At 33.8% G+C, this 22,457-nt stretch overlaps 1 protein-coding gene across 6 annotated transcripts in view; it reads left to right on the top strand.

The window, feature by feature from the left end:
• Nucleotides 1–22,457, top strand: part of Dus1 (Dihydrouridine synthase 1) — a 358,334-nt gene that overhangs the window by 327,122 nt on the left and 8,755 nt on the right. For all 6 annotated transcript variants that reach the window (XM_075364912.1, XM_075364914.1, XM_075364915.1 and 3 more), the window contains 4 exons: nt 748–996; nt 4,537–4,685; nt 10,982–11,106; nt 19,452–19,610. In XM_075364912.1, the coding sequence (XP_075221027.1) occupies nt 748–996; nt 4,537–4,685; nt 10,982–11,106; nt 19,452–19,610 (682 nt within the window). The remainder of the gene's footprint in view (nt 1–747; nt 997–4,536; nt 4,686–10,981; nt 11,107–19,451; nt 19,611–22,457) is intronic.

A 22,457-nucleotide genomic window follows, 5' to 3' on the forward strand; every position in this document is an offset into this window, starting at 1 on the left:
CTTGCACAGACTTTATGAAACCCAAGTCTATTGTGGATGATTTTTTGGGCAGAATCGTGAATTTGAAGACGATGTGCCACTTCATCGATAGTTACTCGTCTGTCTAAGAAAACCGTGTCACGTGCACGCTCAATGTTTTCCTCATTTGTGGCGGTAAACGGTCGTCCGGCTCGTTCGTCGTGCGTAACACTTGTGCGACCGTTTTTGAATTTTTTAATCCGTTTGTAGATACTCCGTTGCGGCAACACACTATTCCCGTACTGTACCGAAAGTCTTCGATGAATTTCGGCCCCTGATACGCCTTCCGACCGCAAAAAACGGATCGCTGAACGTCGCTCTTCTTTGGTGCAAACAGAAAGTGAAGCAACCATGATTAACGGCAGGGCAGCGATAATGGAACTAACCTAGCAGCATCAACCCTACACAGACATAACAACAATTAAACCAAGCATGCGTAATCTACGCAACACGACAGTACTACCAACATAAACAAAAATATAACTAAACTGCAGATAATAATTGACGTATCCTCATAATTTAATAGCGTATAAGGAACCTCGTTCCTTGTAAGTGTCACATCACATTTTTTAAGTTTTTGTTTTGGTCTACAACAAAGAACAAATGATGATGATCATAATTCATCAATGACATTTGAAAGATTATATTATATAAATTAAAATTGAATAATTTTATAAAGTAAAATATTATATGAATTGTTTAATGACAATGATTATTTTTTTGTTTTAGGGAGAACGTTAAGATACCAGTGGTTGCTAACGGTAATATACAGTGTTTAGCTGATGTATATCGTTGCCTTGAAATAACTGGTTGCCATGCAGTTATGTCAGCCGAAGGCAATTTATATAATCCAGCGATATTTGAAGGTCTTAATCCACCAGTATGGGAAATTGCGCTCGAATATCTAAATTTAACTGAAGAATACCCTTGCCCAAAATCATACATTAGAGGTCATTTGTTCAAGTTACTTCAGCACTGGTAATAATAAAATTTTTTTATTTCTTCTGTATTTTTGGTTGATACTAGTCAAAATGCATCACTTTAAAATCAGATAACATTTGAAATAAAATCATCGATTCTGTAATATTTCATGAAATACTGTTATAGAAAATAAATGATTCTATCCAAACGCCCAAAGTCTCATCGAATGAGCTGATTGCTGGAAATCTTCCAAGTTTGTCAATGTCAGATCCATTGTTGGCAATGTTTGAACAAAATTTAATGGGCAATTGGAATTTGAGATCATCTCTTGAATTAAAGATATATAGTGATGAAGCAAACTGGGCTGTAAACTAAATTTGTTCTTGAAGATGTTTTTTACCCATGACAGAATGGAGACTGTATATGTGTTTGGAGTAAGTCAGATATGTTTTAGTAGTTGACGGGGTGTGCCTACCCATTTTAGTGATATATGACAAGTGGGCGGTGGGACATGCAAGGGAGTGGTGTATGGTACCACGCTTATTCTCCTCATGCTTTTAGGTTAGCTCTAGGAGCTAGTTAGGACAGTAGTCGCTAAACTGTTTCGAGGCTCAGTAGTCGTTTGTGGCACAGACATTCAGTCTTATGCTTTAGGGCGACCAAATGGGGTAGTGATGGGAGAAATTCCAAGCAAAAGAAATCAACAGTTTTATCACAAACTCCATACATAAAGATGTTGTCAATTAGCATATAAGGAAAGATCAGTAATCATGTAATTTTTAAACCAGTAATGTATAATTATTTCAATAATTTTAAAATACTATCACTGTTTATTATGCCACTTTAACAAAAATATTTATCTATTAAAAATTGATTTAAATATACTGAGTGGACAAAAAGTGATCTTACCCATTGTGAAGATCATTATTTGAATACAAAACAAAAACAAATTGAATTCATAACTTACTGAAGCTGCATGATTATTTATTATGTTGTTTTTTTAAATTGTTTTCCATCTTTGTCTATACATGTTGGTAGACGACCTTGGGACGCTTATTGTACATTCTTGTATTGGAATCTATTTCTTCAAAAGCGTTTTGAATAGCATTTTTTATGTTTTTAAGTCCTCAATTTGTTATGGTTTTATTCTGTAGACCATCTTTAACAGTTACCCAGAAGAAGAAATCCATGGATGTAAGGTCAGTAGATTTGGGTGGCTTTTCTATTGCCTCTCTCTATCCAATAACTTTCTCACCAAATAACTCATCGACATAGTTTTGCACAATTGTTGTGTAAGGGGGGGGGGGGGGGAGCTCCAACATGTTGAAAGTAAAGTAAATTGAAATCATCTTAGTTTTTTGTAGCCCCTGAATGGCATTTCGGGCACACAGGTCAATTTAGCTGCCTCTCAAAAACAATTCTATGATTCTCCGAATACCAATAGCTGCAGTCATGTCTGTTGACGTGGCTGTTAATTTGAAAGTCGCCTAATCAGTTCAAACTATCTTAGAAAACAACTCATAATCGAAGCTTATGATCAGGATTGTCTTCCGATAGCCCATTTATTAGATGAGGTATGTAATGTTTGAATTTAGCCTTATTTAAAATTCTCCGAACAAAAGTTCTAGAAATATTCCGTTTGATAGATAGTAAAAAGTAGACTTTTTACGACTCTGGGTAAGTGCTTGTTAAACAGTTAAGCTTAGTTTCATCACTTAATGATAACTTACCTGACCTAGGACAGTCAGGTACTGAGATATTTCTCACAAAACGTTTTATAGACAGTCTAACTGTGTTGGTGGAAGATTATTTCACTCGTTTATTATTAAATTATAACCATCTTTGTACCAGATTTTTAAAGGAAAAACTCTTTCTTCATTAGTAAACATCTTCATAAGAAGTTAGAATCAACAATTTCCTATTAACATAATAGCAGATGTATACAACAGTTGCTTTTTGTTTGAGTGCATCATTTTTTATTCCCCCCTTCATAGAACTGTTTGATTGAATAGCAGTGCACTCTGGTGGTTGTTTCAATAACTATTTGATGAAAACAAAATTGAAGTAATACCTGAATGGTAATTCCCGCAGGTTAAAAAAGAGAGGTACAATGGTGGCTCACGTATAGGCAATGTGGAACTGCAACACCCCTATTTCCACTTGATATTATCGAGATAACATTTTAACATAATGAGTCCTTTTTTCTTTAATTCCTTCTCTATAGTTATATAATATGTAATCCTTAAGCATAATGTCAGTAGCCATCCCCCAGTTTATGAAAAAGATACAAGAATCGTTCTATGAAAAAAGTGCGCTTCACAGTTCCAGCTGCATGATATTTGGCTCCACGTAAGGCTCCAAAGGAGAGAGAGAACTGTGGCTTCTGCAGTGCTGACCCTGGTGTGCTGGTGAAAAGTAGATTTTTTTTTACAACGCGTGTGTATGGAACGTTCCCCGTTCGTTCCCTTTACTGTGGATGGAATATGAAAGCAATTTAGTTGTTTTTTCAGTAGCGATCATAAGATGGTAGAAAGCAAGACATCTTTGATTGCCAAATCTGTCCAAAAACATGCTGGAAGGGCGAAAGAGGAGGTAATTAGTAAAAACTCATTCTGTATTTGTTTCTGTATACATAGAAATTTAAATTAACCACCATTTGACTACAGTGTTTTTAAGCGGATATTTTATTAAGTTATTTAATTATACTGAAAAATATTATCTGTATTGACATTTTATTATTTATTTGGTTAAACCGAATACGGTTTTTAAGCACAGTGTGCTTAAAAATGTGTACCATATTCTTGAATGTGATAAAGTGTAGAATTAGACTATTACCTGCTTTCATGTATTCTATTTGAATTAATTTCTCAAACCTGGTACGCTGATATGTTAAATAAATAAATAAACAAACAATTAATATAGTCCACTATTCTAGCATGTTGATAACGTTCTCTAGATCTTTCAACTTACTTGAAGCCATCATCAGGTGTTAAAATTAATGCATCAAAGTCAAAGTTTAAAAATCGTAAGTAAAGTTTAAAAACATACATGATTTTCCTGATCCTAGTAGTATACTAAAGTCCCGGTATATGAGTATGCTAGTAGAACCAGGACAATCATAACTGTTTTTAAATTTTAACTATGATTTTTAAACTTTGAGTTTGATGCATTAATTATTTTAACTACTGATGATGGCTTCCAAGTAAGCCAAAAGATCTAGAAAATGTATCATCATGTTGGTAAGGTTGATTATATTAATTGTTGATTAATTTATGCCATTTGATTTTTTTTTCGGGTCGTTTATTTTACAGAAAACTTTAACTTGAAAAAGCCCAGAAAAAAATTTTCTGGAGCAGCACCCCCACTAATTTTAACTATGACCCACTGCTACTGCTCGACTGTATTAATTTTTATTTATCAATTAAACTTCAATATATAAAATTATTTAAGTTTTGTGAGTTTTGATAAATTACAGTACTCGAAGGTTTAGTAAATTCATAATCAATAAAAGAGATTTGATTTGTAAATTACCTAAACATAACAAAATAACAGTTATTACTCGTTATTTACAAGTCATACTAAAATTATTTTTTATAGTTTATCACTGCCGGAAAATAACGATCTACGTTCAGAATTGGGTAAAGCATCTACTTTAGAAGAATTTAGAGAAATGGTAGAAAAATTGAAAGAGCGTTATTTACCATATCAAGAAGGATTACAACCATGGAATAACACTGAAACAGAAGGTATTATTATTATTTTATTACTATGTCATATGATAATAAAGTGATTTTATTCAATTATATATTTAAATAAAAGAATTTTCATGCTGTATTTTTTTTATTACTGATGTTACAAAATGTATCTAGTAACATAAATTAGCATATCTTATTTTTGATTATGTTTATATATTTTTTTTACTTTCAATTTGCATGTAATAGGTTCTATTTTTATATTATTCTACAAGTTTTATTATCTTTCTTCTGTTTTAACAAAGATTTATCGGTCTAGACCGTATATGTAAATTTTGATAGTTATTACATGCAATCAGTCAGCCAATGAATATACTATAATTTTATTCTTGTTACAGATACTTAAAGTCAATGATACTTTTTCTTTTTTTTTAGTGAATACATTACAAGGTCTGTTCAGAAAATAACCAAAGTTTATTTTTTTAATATTTATTATTAATTTTACAGATTATTGGTCCTTCTTCCCTTCAAAATACTTATTCACACACTTTTCCTAGCTGTTTTTACACTTCGTGAAGCAATCCTGAATAGCTTCATTTGAAGTAACCTTTAAGGTTGATGACGAATTTGCTTTAATGTCATCAGCATTCTCCAAACAGAATCCTTTCATCCCTGATTTTAATTTCAGAAATAAGGAAACATTACAAGGAGCCAGGTCTGGCAAGTAGGAAAACTGATGAAGGACAGTCATCTGATTTTTGACACAAAACTGACAAATTGACAAAGCTGAGTGTCTGAACACATCTTCTTGGTGAAAGAACCCTGCGTTGTCTCGCCACAACTCTGGTTCTTTTTGAGGATTTTTTCATGTAATTGTTGTAAAACACCTTGATAGTAGGCATGGTTCACTGTTTCACTTTGAGACAAGAATTCAAAATGCTTATATCCATTAAATCGAAAAAACAGAGAGCTTCACTTTGACATCAGATCGAGATTGACATGCTTTCTTGGGACATGAAGATCCTTTACCAATCCACTGCAATGATTGAACTTTTGTCTCAACATTGTAGCAATAAACCCAGGTTTCATCTCCAATTACGATCCTTTGCATGAATGAAATCAAGAAGTTAAAATTCCACTTGATGTTCTTTCTTTTGTTCAGTCATCAAATGAGGAACAAACTTTGCTACAACTCAACGCATGTTCAATTTTTCAGTCAAAATGTCATGGCATGATCCAATCAAGATGCTAACCTTTTCTGTAAGTTCTCTGACAGTCGATCGGTGATTCTCACACACCAAATTGTTGATTTTCTGAATGTAAGTGTCATTGGTTGAAGTCTTAGCCCTTCCTGATTGACAGTCATCTACAATTAACTGACGACCATTTTAAATTGTAAAAACCATTCATAACATTGCGTATGACACAGAGCATCATCTCCATAAGCTTGTTTCAAAAGTTAAATGTTTCTGTGAAAGTTTTCCCCAGTTTTAAGCAAAATGTTATGTTGCATCATTCCTCCTGAAAATCGCACATTACAGAAATCGTTATTAACACTAAAACATGTTGCACTCAAATAACAATAAAACAGAAACTAAATGAAATTGGTTTGCTTGGAATTTCTTCCGCCACCAACCCATTCAGTCGCCCTAAAGCATAAGACTGAATGTCTGTGCCATAGATGGCAACTGAGTCTCGAACAGTTTAGCAACCAGTATCCTAACATAGCTCCTAGAACTTACCTAACAGTGTGAGCAGACTAAGCATGGTGCCATACACTATCGGCTTACGTGTCCCAACCGCTCACTTGCCATATATTTGCTAAAATGGGTAGGAGCACCCTGTCGACTACTAAAATATTTATGACATCCATAATAAAATTTATTTCATCTAGGCAGCAATTCGCTGCCACGCTTAGGTCGCTGAATGCCAGCAAGTACCTGTCCACCACTTTATAGCGCTTGGAGCCATAATAATTAGCTGGTGGTCAGCCACACTCAGAGTTAGCTTCCCACAGCAATGTGTTAAGAGTCTTTCCCTTAACCTTTTCCCATCACAATGCTCCGCGCTTCTTAGCGCTCCGCAAAAATAGTTGGTATCTGATTGCCTCTCTTCATAGTCTTATGCTACCCTCTTGTGAAAAAATTTTCAAAAAATTACAGTATATTAACGAGATTTAACAGATTCTGACAAAAAAAAAACCTTACGATTGGATATTTTTTATGCCTGTAACAACAAAAAAATTGAAACCGTACAAAAATTACGATAATTTAATTGCAGAATTTTTTTTGCGCATTTCTACCGCGTTTTTTATTAGCGAAATTTTTTTTATTTTTATTTATGTTTATGAAACATAGTTTGCTGATTAAAAAAAAAAATACTTTCAAGCAAATCGGTTGAAAGTTGGGCAAAATATGATGAAAAACCCGTGTCATAAATTACAGATTAATTAGCATATCAGTTTCGAGAAATTTTTATAGTTATTTATTTTTTCTTAGCGTTACATATAATGTAAAATTTATTTTAAAAATTATAAGACTTCCTTAGAGCATTTATTACGTAAAAAAACTTTTTTTACAACAGAGTATTGCTGTTACACGCCACGGGGGGGGGGGGCAATAGAGTTCATGAAACGCATAATAATTACCCCAGTAATTACAAGCTATTCGGTACAAACAACAGGTATTTTTTATGTTACTATGTATATAAAATCGTAATATATATTATATATATATAATATATAAAATAAGAAATTGCGAGCGCGCACTAGTTTTTACACCAACATATAAATCGCAATATGGGAGATTCCCCAAAAAAACAAAAGAAGAAATAGATGACAAATAATAAATAACCTAAACAAATAAAATGAAGTAATAAATTTATAAATAAAAAGCTCTTACCCCTAGTTGGTGATATTTTGGCGTGTGTGATACACGAGAAAGCATCCGTCTATACAGAGTGGTACCTCACAAGCCACACACCTCCAGACTGATCTTACGCGAATGCCGTTTGCCGAGCACACAACGCATTGTCTAAAACTGTTTGTTCCCTCACGTGTAGGAAAATGTCTTGCTTCACAACTTTCAAGACGTAAAAATTCACGATTTCTTACATAAGATCCTCGTGCAGAAAATCTCGTAGGAGATTATGAAACAAGCCCTTTCAAAACCTCATTTCGAAACCATCAGAAGGATTGGTTCTTCTCCATCTTATTGCCGTATTATTTATTATTTATTGTAAGCCGTATAAGCATTGACAAGGAGCATATCAAAAATGTGGAAAAAGAGCATATCAAAAATGTGGAAAAAAAGTTTTTTCGTCCATTTTGTCATGCGCCTATGTAAGTAATAGCTTGAAGACAGAAGATCAGATTGATCAACAGCCCCCATATAATTATTGTAATCTACAATCATTACAGGTCTCACGACATTTTCTGTACCGTGAATTGTTACACTGTATTTACCCTCTTCAGCAGGCCCATGAATAGAAGACAGAAGTGTTACCATTCGCTTGTCATTGAATAGAATACAAGATATTCCATCCAGTGTCGTACGACAGGCTAACCGGTGTCTGGTCAAACCTAATTGTTTACGTCTGTTTCGTGTGAATTCAGCTGGCATTCCAGCACGATTGGATCGAGCTGTTCCACAAGCTAGAATTCCCACATCTTTCAGTCGTCGATATAATTGCAGGGATGAAAAAAAATTTTCCATATACAAATGATATCCACAATTTTCATAACCTGCAATTAGATTGATAACTGTACGTTCAGTAATTGTTTCGTTTACATTTTGTTCCTCTCGTTGTCTCCCAAGATATACATTCATATCGAATGTGTACCCAGAATTATCGAAAAGTCTGTAAACCTTTATCCCAAAGCGCTTTCGTTTACTAGGTATATACTGCCGAAACAAGACTCTACCCTTGTAGGCGCATAAAACCTCATCAACTACAATTTGTTGTCGTGGATTACAGAGTTCACGAGATTTCTGACGAGCAATTTAAAATATTTCGCGTACTCTCCAGAGACGGTCATAGTTACCAGTTTGCATTTCTGATTCTATCGGTGGATCCTGGTTAGTGAAGTGTAAATACTTCAAAATATGAAGAAAGACAGTTCTCGGTAATGTATTCCCAAACCAAGCGAAATGGGAAACCTCGTCAGTTGACCAGTATTCTTGTAAAGTGTGTCTTACAGTATGACCCATTTCCAGGATGATTGCAAAGAAACGTTTCATCTGGTCAAGACTAACGTCACCTTGAATTCTGTCCTTAGGTAATGGTCTATCAGGTCTACGGCTTTGAAAATACAAATTAGTTTGTGATGTTACTTTTTCAAGGATAGCCCCAAAAAACAACATAGATACGGCAAACGGCGTCTGCCCATGAATACGGGGATCAGGAATATATTCAGGCACATTCTGTAAATTCCTACCACGCTTCTTAGGCCGACCTCTCTTATGAGGAGCGGATTTAGCCAAAAGGTCGGGATTCTTTACAAATGCACCTGGTTCCGGACCCGTAAAAGGCAAACTGTTTAGTGTGTCATATTTACACCTATCAGTACAAACTAACCAGGGATTTCCAAGAACCGGCAGACGACCTTTCAACTCGTAACCTTCGTCATCTGTAACTGTTTCGTCATTTTGGGCCCGGTCAGTTGGATTTTCTTGTAACTCCGCCGTGTCAAGTTCCTCATCTTGGAGAGGAAAATCAACAGCTGGTTGCATTTCAACATCCAACTGCACTGGAGAACGATAATGGATTTCATGAAATATATTACAGTTTCCTTCAGCATGTGGATGTAGAACTGAACCGGCTACATTTATTTTCTGTTCCGTGTCAGTATCACTAATCGAATGACCTGGATCATCATCGTCGCTACTAAAATTCAGGAGATGCGGTTCCGAAAAATCGTTACTCCTAATTTCAGTATTTTTGATGTCGTCCAAGCCCTCAAGGTCGTCACTGTCATTTTCGTCATAATCTGAAAGTTCTTCGTCAACAGCAAACCTAATCTGTTCGTCATTCATTGTCTCGATAAAAAAAAAAATTACGGCAAATAAAAAAAAAATCACAAATTTAAAAAAAACGCCCAATATGTGAAAAAAATCGCACTGAATAAAAAAAAAAACCGATGTAATTTTGAAAAAAATAATGAAATAATATATTACCAACGGAACGCCGGTTTGCGATAGTAAGTTACTTACTGCAGTTCACTCGTACTCACTCACACAATAAAGTAACATATTTTAGTATAAAGAAAGAGATTCAATAAAAACTACGTTTTATAAAAATCCCCTCCACATAAAAGGCTATTCGGATTGACAAAAAACTATTTTTACTGTATACTGTTATTCATTACGAATCGGTATGTGTTTCATTGATGCCGATATCTTTTGTCAGAAAAGATTTATTAGGCCTCAAATAAAAGTGACACATTTATGACCACAAATTCCTTCTTTTTTTTTTGTGTGTGCCGTATAACATAACTTATTATGTGTTTCAATACATCGTTATGTTGCTAATATAATAAGCTAGTTTTGTAAATAATAAATAAATCCGTAACCCTCATAGCAATTATAATACACCAGTCACACACACACACACACACAAGCACATTTCTGAGAAAAAAATGGTCATATTCTTTCTTGTCCAAATAAAACATTTTAATTCGTATAACCATAGTTCAAATTGTATAATAAAACTGATTTCTTTGTGAATATAAAAAAATATAACCGACTTAGATCCCATATAAAATGATTTTGTAACAGCGTTTTAAAACTATCACCGCACAGAGCCACTTTACTGGCTTCCTGATCTGAAAAGGAAGCAAACTACAGATGCTGGTTGAAAACTAAACGAGATATAAAAAATCCAAGAACATGTGGTTACAGAGGAGGTTATATGGAATATAATGCTGCGCCAACCACACTTCACTAAATATCTCCATTATAGTTGAATTTAGAAAAATATTTCTATCATTGCAGGTATGTTTTACTATATATTGAACAGAATAAAAGATTTATTTATTTATTTATTTAATTCTTGCTCTTTTGTATAAAGTATACAACAGAAATATAGTTGTTAATTTGTTCAAAACCATCACAATTCTTCTGTAACATTTTTGAAGATTAGAATTTTAAATACAATATGTATTTTATTTAAATATTAGAGATAGTATTGGTCATCGATTGCTTGTAAAAATATCAGATATAAAAATTGAATTTGGTACTATAGTACTTTCATACTATTTATGAAACCCATTATTGATAATATTACTGGACTAAAATAATTTTTAAACTTTTATTTTTTGAATTTGATCAATTATTTCTTTCATTTGACTTCAGATTGTAATCTTAATTTGCCCCCATGGTTATGCCAAGTTTATATGCGTATTCCACCTGAAGAACATATACGTAAATTGGAAGAAAAAGTACATCGTAATGCTGACCTTATGTTTGACCAAAAGGAGGTATGTCTCTTTTGTAATTCATATGTACTTAATCTAATATTTTTCAATATTATAGATTAATTTTTTTTCTATGTACTGTTGATATTGTTGGTAAAAAATAGAATACCATTTTGTTTTCTGTATTATACAAATTATAATTTATATATATAAGGTGTGGCTAATAACACCAATATTGTAAAATATTTTATTTTAAAATTATATATATTTAGTTATTATCCGCTTCAATATACAACCTTCCTCTATCTCTGCAACGCTCCATACAAATTTTCCATTGTTCGAAACAGTGCTGAAAGTCTTCTTCTGTGAGCTCTTTCATAGCACGTGCCGCGTTTTATTTCACAGCTTCAACGGTGTGAAATCTTGTTCCTTTTAATGCAGATTTGACCTTGGGAAACAGATAAAAGTCACATGGTGCCAGGTCAGGCAATTAAGGCAGATGGTCTGACACTGGGATGTTATACTTGACAGACAATGCAGTGTGAGCCAATGCCGTTGTCCTGATGAAGAACCCATGACTTGTACTTCTACATTTCGGGTCATTTTTTTCTTATTTTTTCACAGAGTTGAGCAAGAACCTTAAGGTAGTAATGTTGATTAATAGTTTGACCTTCAGGAACAGATTACCAATTTTTGCAATATTTTTATCCGTTTTTGACATGGAAGGGTGACCTGGGCGAACATCATCTTCAGTGCCTTCTCGGCCATCTTGGAAATGCTTAAAACACTCAAAAACCCACGCACGTGATAAACTTTCATTACCATATACTTTTTTTAATAAAAGATAAGTTTCAGTAGTAGTTTTCCCAAGTTTCATATGAAATTTCACTGCAATGTTTTGCTGTAATAAAACAAAAAAACAGATGTTATGCAAATGAAGGCCATGGCCAGACTAATATGTCCACAGAAACTGGAGTGGTAACAATCAAAAGAGAAGGCTTCACACTACACAGCTGTCGGTCGTACGAATTTGGCGCATGTGCAGTTCTTCTGTAACAGCATTAGTCTTGTTATTTAAACACACCTTATGTATGTGTGTGTATATGTGTATATCTATGTATTTATCTGATCAACCCATCAATCCCTAGTTCTTCATTGCAGCTTTACCTGCGCTATATGATTACGTGCATTTCCCATAGCAGTCAATTTTTTTATTTTATGTTTTTTCGTCAAGTAAGTAAGGTGCAGCCAGTCATACATACAGTAATAGTGGCTATGGCTGTGTTGGTTTAGCCACAGCACCTCATACCTTTGCACCCCTTAAAAAATCGGAATTAAAAAGTCGAATTTCTTTTCTTTTTTTTTTTATTCTGTCTTCAGTCACTTGACTGGTTTGATGCAGCTCTCCAAGATTCCCTATATAGTGCTAGTCATTTCATTTCGGTATACCCCCTACATCCTACATCCCTAACAATTTGTATTACATATTCCAAATGTTGCCTCTTCATTTGTCACTTTATCCACCCATCTGATTTTCAACATTCTCCTATAGCACCGCATTTCAAAAGCTTCTAATCTTCTCTTCTCAGGTACTCTGATCGTCCAAGTTTCACTTCCATATAAAGCGACGCTCCAAACATATACATTCAAAAATGATTAAATTAATTTTTGATGTAAGCAAATTATATTTTTGACTGAAGGCTCATTTTGCCTGTGCTATTTGGCATTTTATATCGCTCCTGCTTCGTCCATCTTTAGTAATTCTACTTCCCAAATAACAAAATTCTTCTACCTCCATAATCTTTTCTACTCCTATTTTCACATTCAGTGGTCCATCTTCTTTATTTCTACTACATTTCATTACTTTCGTTTTGTTCTTGTTTATTTTCATGCGGTAGTTCTTGTATAGGACTTCATCTATGCTGTTCATTGTTTCTTCTAAATCCTTTTTACTCTCAGGTAGAATTACTATATCAGCAAATCGTAGCATCTTTATCTTTTCACTTTGTACTGTTACTCTGGATCTAAATTGTTCTTTAACATCATTAACTGCTAGTTCTATGTAAGGATTAAAAAGTAGCTGGGATAGGGAACATCCTTGTCAGACCCCCCTTTCTTATTACGGCTTCTTTCTTATGTTCTTCAATTATTACTGTTGCTGTTTGGTTCCTGTAAATGTTAGCAATTGTTCTTCTATCTTTGTATTTGAACCCTAATATTTTTTTAAATCCTGATCATTTTATTCCAGTCTACGTTATCGAATGCCTTTTCTACGTCTATAATTGCCAAGTATGTCGGTTTGTTTTTCTTTAATCTTCCTTCTACTATTAATCTGAGGCCTAAAATTGCTTCCATTGTCCCTATACTTTTCCTGAAACAAAATGAGTCTTCTCCTAACACTTCTTCCTCTCTCCACTCAATTCTTTTGTATAGAATTCTAGTTAAGATTTTTGATGCATGACTAGTTAAACTAATTGTTCTGATTCTTCACATTTATCTGTTCCTCCTTTCTTTGGTATCATAACTATAACACTTTTTTTGAAGTCTGATGGAACTTCCCCTTTTTCATAAATGCAGTAGAAGTCCGATAATCCGGCACGTTCGGGACATGTATGTATGTACACGTACTGTAAAACATATTTCACTTAGATTTAAAAAAGTCACGAATGCCTTTTTGCTTTCTTGACTTTTGGCGTTTAGTATAAAATTTATTTCTAATGATATGGAAATCAATAATTTCTGAAGCACTGTAGCTAGTACTAGCCTCAGCAAAAGAGATAAAATTATTTAGTGATTCTGCAGCTTCTGCCCAGCTGATTTTTTCCTTTTCTTCCGTTTCGGCATCTGAGTCACTTCTTCAAGATTTTGAGTAGGCTGAGAGTTTACTACAATGTTGATAATGTCCTCATCGGTTAGTTCTTGTTCAACAGGCTCATTCTCATCGATTAGAAGTTTTTTTAATGTTTGTCTAGAAGCCAATTGTTCAGTTGTTACCGATTGAGAAGCAAACTTCATTAGTTCATCTTTTTGTTTTTTAATGTCATAAATAGTTGATGAGCCAATATTAAACTCATTCATTAGAATATTTCTATTCTCGCCTTTTTCTAGCCGTTTGATGATTTCTAGTTTGATTGAGAGTCAGTGTTACGTGTTTCGTTTCTCTCCTTTTGAACTCGAAGGCTTAGGTTTTGAAACATGGTCACTGTACAGTTAGAAGGAAAATCACTTTTTTTATAAACAGTTTCAAAAGTTACGTTTACTGCCATGTGAAAGGACACAAAACAACAACGCACAAAAAAATGGTGAAGACGCTTCGTGATTGATTAACGGAGCTGCACTGCACCTGAATTTGTTGTGACAGCTGAGACTAGCCGGCCGCTAATTGTTTCAGAACAATACCGAACACTTCTGGATGATCCCGAACTACCCCGAAAACTTCCAAATAGCTCTCGAGCGTTTTTATTTGCTTTAAAGACACACTTTTGGAGAAAACCAAGATTTTTACAATTTTCCGGAGCGATGCCGGACTATCGGGCATTCTGGACTGTTGGATGCCGGACTAATGGACTTCTACTGTATTACATATCATTTTGTATAATCTATCAATTGCTTCCTCACCTGCACTGCGCAGTAATTCTACAGGTATTCCGTCTATTCCAGGAGCCTTTCTGCCATTTAAATCTTTTAATGCTCTCTTAAATTCAGATCTTAGAATTGTTTGTACCATTTCAACCTCTTCAACTACCTCTTCTTCCCCTATAACACCATTTTCTAATTCATTTCCTCCGTATAACTCTTCAGTATATTCCACCCACCTATCGACTTTACCTTTCGTATTATAAATCGGTGTACCATCTTTGTTTAACACATTACTGAATTTTAATTTATGTACCCCAAAATTTTCCTTAACTTTCCTGTATGCTCCATCTATTTTACCAATGTTCATTTCTCTTTCCACTTCTGAACACCTTTCTTTAATCCACTCTTCTTTCGCTAGTTTGCACTTTTTGTTTATAATATTTCTTAATTGTTGATAGTTCATTTTACTTTCATCACTAGCATTCTTATATTTTCTACGTTCATCCATCAGCTGCAATATATCGTCTGAAACCCAAGGTTTTCTACCAGTTCTCTTTGTTCCACCTAAGTTCGCTTCTGCTGATTTATGAATTTCCTTTTTAACATTCTCCCATTCTTCTTCTATATTTTCTACCTTATCCTTTTTACTCAGACCTCTTGTGATGTCCTCCTCAAAAATCTTCTTTACCACCTCTTCCTCAAGCTTCTCTAAATTCCACCGATTCATCTGACACCTTTTCTTCAGGTTTTTAAACCCCAATCTACATTTCATTATCACTTAATATTGTTCGCTATCAGTGTCTGCTCCAGGGTAAGTTTTGCAATCAACGAGTTGATTTCTAAATGTTTGCTTAACCATGATATAATCTATCTGATACCTTGCAGTATCGCCTGACTTTTTCCAAGTGTATATTCTTCTATTATGATTTTTAAACTGCGTGTTGGCAATTACTAAATTATACTCTATAAGTATAAAACTCTATAAGTCGGTCTCCTCTTTCGTTCCTTTTGCCCAGCTCGTATTCACCCACTATATTTCCTTCCTTGCCTTTTCAAGTGCTTGCATTCCAATCTCCAACTATTATTAAATTTTCATCTCCTTTTATGTGTTTAATTGCCTCATCAATTTCTTCTTATACACACTCCACTCATCATCATCATGGGCACTTATAGGCATACAGACGTTAACAATCGTTGTCGGTTTAGGTTTTGATTTTATCCTTATTACAATGATTCTATCGCTATGCATTTTGAAATACTCTACTCTCTTCCCTATCTTCTTGTTCATAAATAACCTACTCCTGCCTGTCCATTATTTGAAGCTGAATTAATTATTCTAAAATCACCTGATCAAAAATCGTTTTCCTCTTCTCACCGAACCTCACTAATTCCTACTACATCTACATTTATCCTATCCATTTCCCTCCTTAAATTTTCTGACCTTCTAACCTTTTTTAAATGTCTAACATTTTACTCTCCAACTCGTAGAATGTTATTTTTTAATTTTCTGGTGACCCCTTCCTTAGTAGTCCCCCACCCGGAGACTAGTTTACCTCCGGAATATTTTACCAAGGAAGGCGCCTCCATCATTGCTATATGAAAATGCAGAGTTACATTTTTCCAGAGAGCTGTAGTTTTCCATTGCTTTCAGCTGCGCAGTATTCAGAGGACTGAGTGATGTTGATATAGCCGTTTAAGTCGTCCTGATTTACGCCCTTAACAACTACTGAAAGAGCTGCTGCCCTCTTTCAGGAATCATTCCTTAGTCTAGCTCTCAACAGATACCTCTCCAATATGATTGCACCTTCAGTCCAACTACTGTGTATCACTGAGCACTCAAGCCCCTTCATCAACGGCAAGGTCTCATGATTCATAGAGGGAGAAATTTCATAAATCCAGGAATTGGTTTATTGAAATGAAGATTACAATCACGAAAAATCAAATTCAATAACCCATTTTAACCCTTGAAACTAGGAATTTAAAAAAATCTAGAAATTGGTTTTTAAATATTCACATCATTCAGTTCTAACTCAGCTCACACAGTGATACTTATTGAGAACTCTAGTGTTCACAATTCAATAAAGTTTGTGCTTTGACCGGCAAATCTCTACTATTATATATATATATATATATATATATATATATATATACACATACATGAGGTATAGCTACTAAATAATAAAACTAATGCTGCTACAGAAGAACTGCGTATGCACCAAATTCATACAACAACAGCTGTATAGAGTGAAGCCTTCTATTTCAATTGTTGCCACTCCAGTTTCTGTAGACATATTAGTTTGGTTATTATATTGCAATGAATGTTTATCACATGTGCAGGTTTATGAGTGGTTTAAGTGTTTCCAAGATGACCGAGAAGACGTTGAAGGTGATGTTCACCCAGGTTGCCCTTCCACATCAAAAATGGGTAAAAATATTGAATCTGATCATCGGTTTACTATGTGATTGATGAAACTGTAGGAATTAACAAAGAATGTGTAAAGCAAATTTTACATAGAAATTTTAACATGCAAATATTGTGCGTGAAAATGGTGCCTAAAATTCTCACAATCGAACAAAAAGAAGCTCGTGAAAATGTTTGTTCTGACACTTTGAATGCCTTTGAAAATGATCCAAACTTCATGGAAACAGTAACATGTGATGAATCATGGTTTTTCACTTATGATCCAGAAACTAAGCATCAATCCATGCATTGGAAGGCTCCAAGTTCACAGAAAGAAAGAAAATCGATTGAACAAATCAAAATTCAAATTAATGATGATTGTTTTTTCGATATTCACAGAATTGTGTACCTTCACTGGGTTCCTGAAGGTCAAACTATTAATCAAAATTACTACCTTGAGGTCCTTGCTAAACTCCATGAAAGAATAAGAAAAAAACAACCTGAATTGTGGAAGAACAAGTCATGGGTTTTTCATCAGGACAACGCACTGGCTCACACTGCATTGTCTGTCAAGGCATTTCTAGCTAAGTATAATATCCCAGTGTTAGGCCATCCAACTGACTTGACAGTATGTGACTTTTATCTGTTCCCCAAGGTCAAATCTGCATTAAAAGGAACAAGATTTCAGACCATTGAAGCTGTGAAAGAAAAAGTAGCATGTGTGATAAAAGGGCTCACAGAAAAAGACTTCCAGTACTATTTCGAACAATGGAAAATTCGCATGGAGAGTTGTAGGGATAGAGGAGAGGTGTATATTGAAGGGGATAACTTCTTTCATGATTAGTTCTTTTGTCAAAATTTGATGGACTGTGGTACGATTCAACTAAATATGTATAAATTTAAAATAAAACATTTTACAGCATTACTGTCGTCATATAATAGCCATACCTCTTACATATGAGGTCTGTAAACAATGAAACTGGTCCAGAAAAATTTTTTATTTATAATCCAATTATACATGGACTTAAAACCTTTGAAATAGTTCCCTTGGGAAGCCATGCAACACTTCAAATGGTTTTCTCACTTTTCATAGCAGTGTTGGAACTCAGAAACTGGAATATCCTTCAGATGGTTGGTTACACTTCTTTTTATGTTATCCACAGTTCCAAAATGGTGTCCTTTGAGGTGTTTTTCTTAAGTCAGGAACAAGAAAAATTCACAGGGACTCAAGTCAGGTGAATAAGGTGGTTGAGGAACTACAGAAATGTTTTTTTTTTTGCCAAAAACTCATTAATTGAGAGTGCAGTGTGACAAGGTGCATTGTCATGATGCAGCATCCAGTCGTCTTTGATGGCTGGTCTCACGCGAGTAACTCTTTTCCATAGTCGTTCAAGAATTTCTCAGTAAACATTTTGATTTGCAGTCTGTCTTATAGGCAAAAACTACTTATGGACAATGTCATTACTATTGAAGAAACAAATTAGCATGCTTTTGATCTTTGCTTTTTTGGGACGTAGTGAGTTTGAAGTGTGCCACTCCTTGTTCTGGTGTTTTGTTTCTGTGTCTTACTTAAATATCCAAGATTCATCACCAGTAATAACATTTTTTTAGAAAATCAGGATCAGTTTCAATTCCTCCTAGAAGATCACGGCACACTTCCATCCTGTTGTTTTTCTGTTCAACAGTGAGGTTTTTTGGGACCAATTTTGCACAAAAGCTTCTTTCATGATTAGTTCTTTTGTCAAAATTCGATGGACTGTGGTACGATTCAAATTCAATTCAGCAATCATTCTGACAGTTAATCTCACCGGTCATACCATATAAAGTCTCTGATTCATTCAACATTGTTGTTTCTTTTTAACGTTAACAATCTTCAAGGGCGTGGATCATCTGCAACTGATTCTGAAAATGCTTTAAACGACCTAAAAACTTAGGCTTGTGAAAGAGCATTATTTCTATACATCTTTTTCAATTTTGAAAAATTTTCAGCGGGATTCTCACCAAGTTTTCAGCGATTCTCACAAAACGTGATCGCACAATGTAATTATTATGACTCATTTTTGTAATGCACAACAAAAACTCGTTTCACGAAAAGTTTGTTTACGTCTCACGTGGCAACAATAGACCAAAAATATTAATACCTAATATAAATCAGCTGTTCATAAACCATATGTTTACTAATAACTTTACAGTTTTGCCACTTTGGCTGCCAAAAATATTTGTCTCGTTACTTTTTTACAGACCTCGTATGTATATTTTTTTTGAGATGCAATATATCCAAAAACCTTCTCATTTATGCCAAGAAACATGGGTAAAAATTAGTAGTGATAGGTCAGGTAATTTCTTTGTTTATCCTGAACAAAAAACCCTCTTCCTCTTTATATAATAATATATATATTAAATGCTTAATGTATAAACTTTTTTTTAGAATACTCAAGATGCTGCAGGGCTTGGAAAAAGAACTAGGGAAAATAGCACTGAAAATGGATTGTCCAAGAAAAAGCTTAAGAAGTTACAACGACGAGCTGCTCTCAATTTTCATTGTCGACGTGAAGTTGATAAATGCTTAAAATGTCCTAATCCTAAGGTGATAATATTTTTTATTTGTTCTATTTTTATATTTTTTATAGTAAACTTGCACTATTTCAGAATTTATAATAACCCAGATAAATTGCCAAGTAAACAAATATAAATGAAGTGGCAAAAAATTAAAAAAATGTTTTCTTAAATTTGTGCACTATCTTCCAGTTTTTGTATGTTCAGTTATTTTTATAAAAATTTATTAAAATGAAACAAAAAAATAAGAAATCATGACTATACCAATAAAAGACTTTTTTATACTGTATTGTTTTTAATCTATTATTTTATATTAATGATTGCACTGTTTACAGGAAAAATTTAAGTATCACAGCTGAAGAATTACATCTATTTAATTGTAATAGTAATCAACAAATAAAATTTTTTCGTGTAACTGGAATTGTACATGATAATTTTAACTGATTTTGGGGTGCTAAATTCAAAACTACTATCAGAATTTTGCAATATATCACGTTTTTTTAGATACATACAATTTATTTACCAGTAAAAGCATAATCACTGTGAAATCAATATTTAAAAAAAAATTATTAATATGTCTTCATTTAAAATTTGTTTAGATCAACTAAATTTGTATTTATTCAAACACAGATAAATTGAAATAAATTAATACAATTTATAAATAACAGTTTCTAAAAGTCTAAATCATTGGAATTGTATTACATTTAATTTTTTAAATATGTTGACAAACGTTTTCATTCATACGATGTTCAGTCAGTTTCTCTAAACAAAAACTAGTATTACTCAACTGTCATTCCAGGATCCCATCTTCCTTGATACCGATGCTCCACGGTCAGAATATTCTGATGGAAATGCTCCCCATGTTCATCGCTGACAAGAGCCCAATTTTTTTAGGAAAAAAGTCGGTGGGATTGTATCAAATGAATTTTTATAATTTTTTTTTAATTTTTATAATTTGCTTATATCAAAAATTAATTTAAGCATCAGGAAAGGATTTTTGAAAGTATATATTTGGAATGTAGCTTTATATGGAAGTGAAACTTGGACGATCAGAGTACCTGAAAAGAAAAGATTCAAAGGTTTTGAAATACAGTGCTATAGGAGAATGTTAAAAATCAGATGGGTGGATAAAGTGACAAATGTGAAGTGTTGCGGTAAATTGATGAAGAAAGAAGCAGTTTGAGAAATATAGCTAAAGAAGAAACAGACGTATAGGCCATATCTTAAGGCATCCTGGAATAGTTGCTTTGATATTGGAGGGACAGGTAGAAGGGAAAAATTGTGCAGGCAGGCAATGTTTGGAATATGTAAGACAAATTGTTAGGGATGTAGGATGTAGGAGGTGTACTGAAATGAAATAACTGGCACTAGATAGGGAATCTTTGAGAGCTGCATCAAACCACTCAAATAACTGAGACATAAAAAAATAGGTTTGTACAATACTTGAGTATGATTCTTTTAACTCCCATTCATCCAGTATATTCAAAATATCCTTACGATAAATAGTGCTCGGATCTTTATTTTCCAATAAATTTTTTATTTAGTATTTAAAATAGTTCATTTCATTTATGATCTTATTTTTGTCCATTTCTGGGTATGCTACTAACAATAGATTTCCTTTTTCTTCAATTTAGACAGTTGTTGATGAAATTAAGCCTTTCACGTTTAAAACATATTTCTTCCGATGTCGTAGTCTGGCCACGAATATTTTCGATCAGTAACTCATCTTTGATCAGTTTTTTGTTAATTTCAGTTGCATTTTTTCACCAGTTTTCTTTGTCATGTTTATAAAATCTATGAATCTTTTTTCCACCCAATATTTCCCATTGGAATACTTAACGTATCATACAATTTCTGTTAATTGATCTTGTGTGAAATATCTGAGATGCTGTCTAAAATTATACTATAATATTTTGCCTGCTGAATTTGTACGAAGGTAAGCCAAAAAGTAAAGGGAAATTTTTATTTCCCTCCTAATCACTTGTATGGCAGCAATGATTATTCTGCTATAACTCATAACATCTATCAACTGTTCATTGAAAGTATTGTTTCATTATTAGCTATTTGTGTTTGTGTTTAAAATGAGTGCTCCTTTGACTGATTGCTCCAAGGAAGAAATGCGAGCCGCAAGGAAGAAATAAATACATTTCCTCAGTTCAGAAGGGGTGAAACCATCAGAGATTATTCATCAAATGCAGCAGCAATATGGAGAGATTTGTTTGAGTGGAAGCTAAGATCTATGAATGGATTGATCGCTTTAAAAATGGTAGTATTTCTCTCAAGGTAGGCCTTCCACTTCAAAGATTAATGACAATATTGAAGCAGTTAAACAAATGATTCTTGGTAATTGATGAATTACATTTGATGATATTGCAAGTGAGTTGAATATAAGTCATGTCTCAACATTTTCAATCATCCATAATTCTTTAAACTTTTGAAAAGTCTGCTTGCTGGGTTCCACGTCAATTAACCAACATCCACAAAGAGAATAATTTGAAAATTTCCCAGAAACTTTTGAAACGTCACGAAGATGAAGGAGATTCATTTCTTAAGCGAATAATAACTGTTGATGAGACATGAGTCCATAACTTTAAATCCGAGAGTAAGCGACAAATTTTATTGTGGAAACATCCTTCATCTCCCATAGCAAAAAGTTCAAAACTCAGATATCTGCAGGAAAGGTCATGATGACGACATTCTGGGATATGGAAGGTTTACTTTTTGTTTACTTCACACCTAAAGGTCAATCAGTAACAGCGACAACTATTATGTTTACTGAAGCAAAAATAAAATTCAAAAGATGTAGTAAACTTTCTAGAATATAATTTTGCTTCAGGATAATGTTCAACCTCATAGGTAAAAAAAAACAGTACTTTTC

This window comes from Lycorma delicatula, chromosome 4 (genome assembly GCF_047948215.1).
Source record: "Lycorma delicatula isolate Av1 chromosome 4, ASM4794821v1, whole genome shotgun sequence".
NCBI classification, from domain to species: Eukaryota; Metazoa; Arthropoda; class Insecta; order Hemiptera; family Fulgoridae; genus Lycorma; species Lycorma delicatula.